This window comes from Meleagris gallopavo, chromosome 1 (assembly GCF_000146605.3).
Source record: "Meleagris gallopavo isolate NT-WF06-2002-E0010 breed Aviagen turkey brand Nicholas breeding stock chromosome 1, Turkey_5.1, whole genome shotgun sequence".
NCBI lineage: Eukaryota > Metazoa > Chordata > Aves > Galliformes > Phasianidae > Meleagris > Meleagris gallopavo.
The window spans coordinates 80,282,669-80,291,315 of record NC_015011.2 but is presented as its reverse complement, the minus strand read 5'-3'; the positions used below and the strand labels follow the sequence as shown (position 1 = coordinate 80,291,315).

At 51.2% G+C, this 8,647-nt stretch overlaps 1 protein-coding gene across 5 annotated transcripts in view; it reads right to left on the bottom strand.

The window, feature by feature from the left end:
* Positions 1-2: 2 nt before the first annotated feature.
* The window catches only part of LSAMP (limbic system associated membrane protein), a 974,787-nt gene continuing 966,142 nt past the window's right edge, over positions 3-8,647 (bottom strand). For all 5 annotated transcript variants that reach the window (XM_019618792.2, XM_019618776.2, XM_019618784.2 and 2 more), the window contains one exon: positions 3-5,176. In XM_019618792.2, coding sequence (XP_019474337.1) covers positions 5,079-5,176 — 98 coding nt within the window. In that variant the 3' untranslated portion in view covers positions 3-5,078. The remainder of the gene's footprint in view (positions 5,177-8,647) is intronic.

Genomic DNA, 8,647 nt, shown 5'->3' with positions numbered 1-8,647 from the left:
TATTTATATGTATATAACACTGTTAATGAGGAGAGTTCTAACCACCCCGCCGTGCAGCAAGAAGGGACTGGCCTTTGTTCACAAGGTCTAGAGGATGAAACTTGGCTCCAGCTGGGAGAGCTGAAAGGTTTGTGGGTGACGGTGGCCCCGCAGGGCAGGCACTTGCCCTCTGCCCCCCTCCTCCCTGTCCTCGCACACGCGTGTGCTCCCGCACGTGCACAGAAGTTCATTGTGTGCCAGGCAGACAGAGCCATCACCAGGAGCATGCACATTTTGGGCTGTGTGTGGTGGAGGACAGCAGAGGACACAGGGTGTGCGTGTGTGCCTGTGTGACAGTCTGGAGAGCAGTCCTGGCTGGGAGGTGCTGTGCTCACCAAGTGGCTTCCAAGTTGACCTTATCCTTGCATCCACCTATGCATGGGCTATACAGACGTATCTATGTGGGGGCAGGGTGGGGAAGGGAAGGGAACGGGAGGGGGAGGGGGGGATGAGGGGAAGGGGAAGGGGGTCCTGCCCTACCTAGGAACTGCACCTGGAGTACAGTCCTGTGACCTTCTGACATGCATTGCCCCTTCCTCTCTGTTGCCTGGGTGCCTCTGCAGGGCTTACCAAGACCGGCTGAGGCACTGCAGCATAGAAGTGACCTCAATCTGCAACAAAGGAAGGACTCTTCACTTGCCACCCTGCTGGGTTAACCTGGAGAGATGCTTGTTTCTCCCAAGCCCTGTTTTGGCTGATCTCATTGCCACCACATTTCCCTACGCTGCAGAGATACAGAGGGCTTCACCTATATATCCTCCCCAAGCTGACTTCTGCTTTCCCACAGGTAAATATCTCAGGCTGGCCTGATGGGAGCCAAGCAGAAACTCTGGGGGGATGCAGGATCTACCTGAGCACCATTCTAGCATGTTGCAAGAAGGAAAAGAGAAAGAGGCTTTAATGGTGTGACACAGCTCTTTGTAGCAGGAGTCATGCAGTTTAAAATAAAATATCTTCTGGGTATCCCGCTGGAAATGAAGCCACTCTATGACCAGTGCTGAGAGGCACAGTCTGCCCGCTGGTGTGCCTAGGAGCTCTGTGCCTGGGTGACGGGCAGCACTCGTCCTTACCCATTCCCTCTGCCATCACTCCTTGGAAATTACCATCCAGTTTCACCTCTGCTTCCCTGCCTGCCATTCTGCTCTTTCCATGGGACAGTTCACTTCTAGTATCTCTAGCTTGAGAAGTTCTGGAGCCAGAGAAGCGGTGAGATCATGCAGCAGGAGAAGAGAGAGGGGGAGAGCTTCTCACCCACTACCACCTCCTCCACAAGACTGTCACTGTTGCTACATCACATCAAGCACCGTGATGGTGTGGGTGACCGGTCAGCGTGCTTGGATCAGAGGTGTGGCTGGAGAAGAGTTGCTATCCTTGCCCGTGATCTCCATCATTAGGAGAGGAAGAAGATGTAGCACACGATGGAGCTGAACAATGGCAGGCTGAGGAGGACTCAAATGCAGCTCTTCTGACTTCCCAAATCCTCTTCCCAAAAAGCTCTTGAATCCTCAGAACTTGCTGTTGCTCCCCCAAGATCCCTTCCAGACGTGCAGCTTCCATTGAGATGACGGCATGACTAACTTGATCTGTGCTGGGGGCTTGGACGTTGCAAATGAGATTGCTCAGCCAAGTGGTCTGGGGGCATGGCCAGGATGCACCCAGAGCTAAGGACCACTGGTGGGATTCAGGATTTTTTTGACCAAGAGGGGAGCAGTTGGCAGTACATGAGGTCTGCCTAAGCAGCGACAGTCAGTGGCATAAGAAAGTTGTGCAGACAAAGACCAACTCTCGACACAATGCATGTCACCAATGAAATCTTCATGAATGGCACGTTAACATGCACTCAGTGCTAGCATGAGGCGACACAACATCATTGGTGAAGAGAGGAGGGGGAGGGTGCATCACTGAGCAACATACCCGCCAACTGCGGGGCTGGAAATGAACAAAAATGAGCACAAGTGCCATGGTACAGGTGTCAGCCGCAGAGTCCCATACTGCCTGCTTCGCCTGCCACCCACCAGACGTGCCAAGCAATGTTGTGCGAGGGCTGGGGTAGCACTCCTGCTGCCCAGCTCCTTCCAGAAAGACTTGCCTCCACCCTCCACTTGGCCATCCAAAAGGGTTTGAAATCTGCTAGCAAGTACGGGGTCATATATTAAATCTAAGTCTTTGTTCCTCTGCTTGGACATTACCAGACATTTCATGTAACTCTTGGAATATTTACAAACCGGTAGAAGAAATACAATTTTTTTTTCATTTCGTTCGCTTCTTTTTATAACACTAAATGTTAAATCTCCATCGACCAAACACAATGACACTGACAAGCTCAAGGAACTGGTGTCCTGTTCCAAACCACCCTCTCCAGTCCCGAGGCAGACAAGAGGCAGTAGGAGGCAAGAGCATAACTATCTGCAGGAAATGGGGAGGCAGGAACATGAATGCAGAGAAAGAGAGCTCTAGAGGAAAGGGCTTGAGATATGGCCAAAGGGCAAGGAAGGGAGAGCAGCTGACCTTATGTTTCCCCTGTTCATCTGAGCTCTTATCTTGGCAGATGCTCTGAATAATTCCTGCTAGAGATCTGGGGGAGTGGAGTGCCTGCAGCGCCCATTGGACACACCTGGGGTAGATCTGCTGTTAGCCTGCCTCGCAGCCACACAACCAGGACACGGATTTGTGCACATCCTGCAGGAAAGACCAGAAGCCAGCATCGAGATTGTGGCCATTTCCTCCAGTGAAGAAGCAAATGGCTTCAGGAATTGGGTGTCCTGCTTTTCGTAACATATTTGTCTTTAAACAAAAGCCTCCGTGCTTTCTTCAAAAAAATAATAATCTCTTCAAAACTCTTCAAAACACCCAAACCCATGAGGACGTAGCATGCGAGCACCACCCCAACAGGGCTCTGACCTGTGCAGGACAAGACTTCACAGTGACCAACAGGCTGCCATGGAAGAGAACCCTCAACCTAAATAAGAAGGACTTAACCCAGACCAGAGGGGCAGCCTGGTGACAGCAGATCCAGGGGGACCCAGATATGCTGGCAACGTGGAGTTTTCCCAGCCCCAGATTTGGGAGCAGCATCAGCCTGCAGCTGCAAGGTCACCCCGCAGAGGACAAGGAGCCTTTGCTGCAGCAAGAAATCTGGAGCTGTGACCAACTTGCTGAGTGACACAGATCTCCTGAAATGCAGTCACAGTGACAGGGCATACAAATACTCCGAGGGATATGGGACATGATGGCACCAAGGCCTGGAGACTGAGCATAACATAACACCACTCAAACCCACAGCAGGCCTACAGCAAGTCTGCCACCATCCAGCCCTCAGCCTTTCTCATTTCCTCACTCACCCTGGCTGCCTGCTGAACTGCCTGCTGGCTGCTGCCCCAACAGCTGAGCCTGGCAGCCAGGAGGAAGGCACCAGGCCTTGGGATGTGCAAGATGCTGGGCATGATGCTGCTATGCCCACTCATAGGCAAAAAAGGGAAAAGCCAGCTTGCAGGTGCTTAGAGGCCTGGCAGTTCCAAGCACCTGCATGGCATTTCCAGGGGATCTGTCTGGAAGCAACAGCCCTCTCCAGCAGGCCCAGCACCCTCCAGACAGGAAAAGGGAAGAGTGTAGCCTATTCCTTCACTGTACCACTTGAAGCCCCTTCTGGCTAAGCCAAGAATTTTGGATCTGATATTTTTATTCTTACATTCACAGGTCCTGGATATTTTCTGACCCAATTTGTTTCGTAAGTGTAAGCTGCAAAGTGAGCTTCATCCTGGCAGCGGTGTAAACACACAGTAAGACAACAACAGAAGGGGGCATTGGTTCTATTTAGGAACGATCACACTGTGGGGTTCACACCCACATGAGCTGCTCTGCTGGTACGTGAAGGCTGAGAGCCAGACGGGTGTGGGTGGGTGGGAAAAAAAGGTGAAGAAAGGATGCAGAATGACTCCTGCTGTCAAGGTGACCAGGCACTCTGGAGAGGGGCCACCATGGGGCCCTGAGCTGCAGGTGCTCCTCTCTCCTCAGCTCTCTTCTCAGCCCAAGAGATCTCTCAGCATGTGGTCTCACACTGACAAGGCAGGACATTATCTACAGTGGGATGGGCGTATGTACACATGGACTGTTCTTCGGCATGCTTAAAGAGAGCAGGAGAAAGAGAGAAAGAGAAGACAGAGCACAAGGGCCACACATACACGCATGCACGCACACACGCAGGCACACACTGGAGAAAGACACTTGGCTAAATTGAGGGGGAGAAAGAGAGAATCAAAGAAGCAAATAAAAGAGCAGGCTGGGTTGGAGGGACACAGCTTTCCTTCAGGCCAGAGTGGGATGCTGCATGAGGGAGGGTGCAGGACAGAAAGCGTTCAGCAAAGTGCACAGGAGCATGGAATGATGCGAAGAGAGGAAGGGGTTCTTCATAGGACACCAGTGCGCAGAGAGCTTTGATAACTTGCTCTGTTCATTTTTTCTTTTTTTTTTTTTCTTTTCCCTAAAAGTATGAAGTGCCTGAGCATCGGCTCACAAAAATGACCAAGGGCATCCAAAAAGTTAAGTGGCTATTGACACTGAAGCAAAGACCTCTTTCTGCGCAAGAAAGAAAGAGGAGGGAGGGAGGAAGGCAGGTGAGGAGTATGGAAAACAGCAAGGAGGAGAGAAAAGAAAAGGGATCTTCTTTTTGCTCAGCTCGGTGTCATCGGTGTGGCTGAAGCGCAGCATCCTCTGGCTCCATGGGCCCTGCGGGTGCCCCGTTTGCCTCTCTCCTTGTGAGGTCGGTGCTGTGACGGCCGGCAGTCGGAAATCAGGTAAGTGTTGCTGAGTGGTCCTGCTGTGATTTTTCCTCTCCCCCCTCTTTGCTCCTGAACAGGCAGAAGTTGTTGTGATAGAAACGGTCCTCTCACTTCTTCTCTCCCCCTCTTTTTTCTCTCTCCCCTCTCTTCGCTCTGTCTCCTGTATAATGCGTTTTGTTTTGTGTGTTGTCGTTGTTGTTGTTGTTGTCGTGTTGTTTTTTTAATTATTATTATTATTATTATTATTAATTTTGATTTGTATTAACACTTGCTGAGTAGGCAGAGCAGGGATGCTGCCAACAGCCACAGTGGGACGGCCAAGCTCACGGAGCCATTGTCTACTCTCCCCGTGCCGGGTCCTGCAGGGTGCGAGAAGGGAAGAGAAAAGAGGACAACGTCACATTTGGCTTGGGGACACAGGGCTCCTGCATGGCACAACTCCAACACTCTCTCCCTGTGTGACACCCAGCATGCAGGAATGGGGCTTTGAGTGAGTGGAAGGCTTCAACCCAAGGCCACCAGCACCACATGAACCTTCACAACATGGCATCCCCTGCTCTGTCCCCATCCTTGCGGTGGCCCTTGGGGGTAATTTTGCATGCTAGTGTTCAAGGCCAGACTGGAAGGGGCCCTGGGCAGGCTGATCCAGTGGGAGGTGTCCCTGCCCATAGCAGGGGCTGGAATGGGATGGGCATTAAGATCCCTTTCACCTTAATAATTCTATCATTCTATGCTTTTATAATCTTTCTCTGATTCTATGATTTTATCACCTTTCTATGATTCTTTGGCAGAAAGACACCAGCTCTGCAGGGACTGATGCATCATACTGGTCCAATCAGTCAAGCCCCCATCCCAAGGACTTTCACATCACCACTCCTTATTTAGGGTGGAGGAGGGCATGGCACCTAAGGGGCAAAACCAGGATTTTTGGCAAGGGTGGAGAACGAATCCTTGTGTGCGCACATGGGTCTGCCAGAGGGGGCAGGGAAGAGAGCTCTGCTGCAGGAACAAATAACACAGGCTTGCTCCAGGAATATTAAGTGCAAATGCTTCTGACATCTTCTCATCCATCCTTTCCTTGACGGGTTTCCTTTCCTGGATGACTTTAAAAGCAGCGATGCTGTTTTAAATTCACCCTGCAATGACAAGCCTCAGCAGCCTCTTCTTTATAGTGGAGCTGTGGTTTCACAAAGGCGTGCTCGTCATCATTTCCATGTGTATATATATGTGTGTGTGTACATGTATGCACAGTGTTTTACACAATAAGATTCTGAAGTGTGGAGGTGGATTTGAGTCTATGTAAGGACTGATCCTGCTGTGGAGGAAGATATCTTTACTGGCAAAACAAACAAACAAACACATAGATAAATATTAATGAGCCCCCTGCTCAGAAAGAGCCCCAAGCAGGCCAAATGCAGTTGCTTCTCCTCAGCCCGTGGTCTGATGAAGAGCTCCACTCTGCTGCATCACAGGTAGCAGCTGAGGTCTGTCTGATGACAACTGGACAACCCCTCCACAAAGGGCGTTCCCTAGAGCCCATAAATTCTGTGGCACTTGCAATTGTTGCATTTCTTTCTAAGGAGCCTTTCACATTCTAGATCAGCTGTGCCCCAGTTCTATTCTTTCATCATTAGATAGGAATGTAGTGAATTATGTGGAAAATTTGTATTCTATCTATGGCTTCTTTTTTCTCAGGTATTCCCTGTTCATTTGCAGTTTGTCACACAAAACCTACAACACTGTTTCCCCCCTTGTTTAGATGATAGGATCTTATTTCCTTACTAAACTCAGGAATGAGCTCAGCTGCTGCACTTACCTGACCCTGTGTCAGAGACTGCATCTTTCTTGGTCAAATAACTTGGGAGGAGTGATTTTCTGGGATTGTTTGTACCACATTTTGGCAGTGAATAAGTCACAAAACGTGACCCACCAAATAACCAAAAACACACCAGACAAGGCATGCTGTCCACAAACTGCCTTTCGCCATCTCATTTTCACTACATGGCTAAAATACTATTTTTCTATCTGAAATACCATTTGTAACACACACACAAGCAGCCACCAGCCCGCTCCTCACCGCTTTTCTAAAGGGTGCATATAGGATCAGAGTGTACCTATGGAGGCACCTAGCACGACAGAGGCACTGTTTGACCTTGCCTGAGTATTGCTGTATGGTTCTGGGGACTGTGTGTGTTGGTATGGCATGGTAGGGTAGGTAAAGTAGAGTAGGGCATAGTACAGTGTGATATGAGACACAGTCTTCCATAGTAGGTATAAGAGAATAGGTATAAGGGAAGACATGCAAGGCATAGTATGATGATGATCTCAGCAGCTTCTGCTCCCTGAGCTTCACTAAGTAGGCATGTGGGCATCTGATGAGCCAAGGATCCCATCTCCATAGCTGGAAATGATGCAAGCTGCATGACTGCATGTCCTTGTGTTCCTCTGCTGAGCTCTCTGTGTCACCGCAGCACCTGCACAGGACCCTGTGGCTGCACCTGACCCCTGACCTTCCCGTAGCACCAGGTGCAATGCATTTCGCATCGCACGCACTGTCAAAATGCAGGCCGGCTCTAGCCCAGCCACAAAACAAAACCTCCCGATCTCTGGGAACCGCGGCACGAATAGCCGCAAGCAGAGACTCAGCGCGGTCTCCGTCGCCCCCTGATGCCCCCAGCACGTCCGAGCATCCTGAGCCCAGCGCCAGGCATGGGGCAACCCCGCCCACCGGGAAAAGGGGCTACAGAGTAGCTACGGTGCCTTCCTGCCACGTCCCGGTAAGCCCGAGCCGGGCTCCGGGAGTCTGTCTGCCAGCCCAACTCCTGGGCTGATAGCTCTCCGCGATCGGGCAGCCCCTCTGGGGCCGTGGCCGTGCAATAACATTCAAGGGGTTCCTTCCATCGTAGCCAGGGAAATTAGGTTTGTGAGGATGATAAGTTAATACTCCTATCTAGCAGTGTTTCATAAGCATGCCCCTAAGGGACTCCAGAACCCGAATGACCAGCGACATCGAACATCACAGATCTGGAAGGAGCAGGGAGTAAAATCGCTGCATTTCCCTTCTGTGCTTACAGTGAGGTGTGCAGCAGGACAGACTGCTGCCATGGAATAACCACATCCAGCCTCAGCTATCTGTGCTGGGCCGGGGCATGAAGCAGCCTCATCAGCCCTGTGTGCACTCACTGCCATTATGGCTGCATGACCCTTCCCACAGCAGGGTCTCACCTGCTTATTGCATCATAGGCTAGTGCCTATGGCAGCGGAATGTTTCCATGTTGTGTAATTTGCTTCTTTCATGACCTTGCCCAGCCACTTATCATAGCACCATAGCACAGCCTGGGTTGGAATGGACCTCAAAGCCTACCCAGTCCCAACCCTGTGCCATGGGCAGGGCTGCCACCCACCAGCTCAGGCTGCCCAGGGTTCCATCCAACCTAGCCTTGAACACTTCCAGAGATGGCACACTTTTAGGCTCCTTGAAGACCTCTGCATCCACAGCCTCCCTCAGCTTCGAGGGACTGCGGTGTCACAGAATCACAGAATCACAGAATTGTAGGGGTTGGAAGGGACCTCCAGAGATCATCGAGACCAACCCCCCTGCCAAAGCAGATTCCCTACACCAGGTCGCACAGGTAGGCGTCCAGGCGAGACTTGAATATCTACAGAGAAGGAGACTCCACCACCTCCCTGGGCAGCCTGTTCCAGTGCTCCGTCACCCTCACCGTGAAGAAGTTCTTACGCACATTCGTGCGAAACTTCCTGTGCTGCAGCTTATGTCCGTTTCCCCTCGTCCTGTCTCCACGTACCACTGAAAAGAGACTGGCCTCACC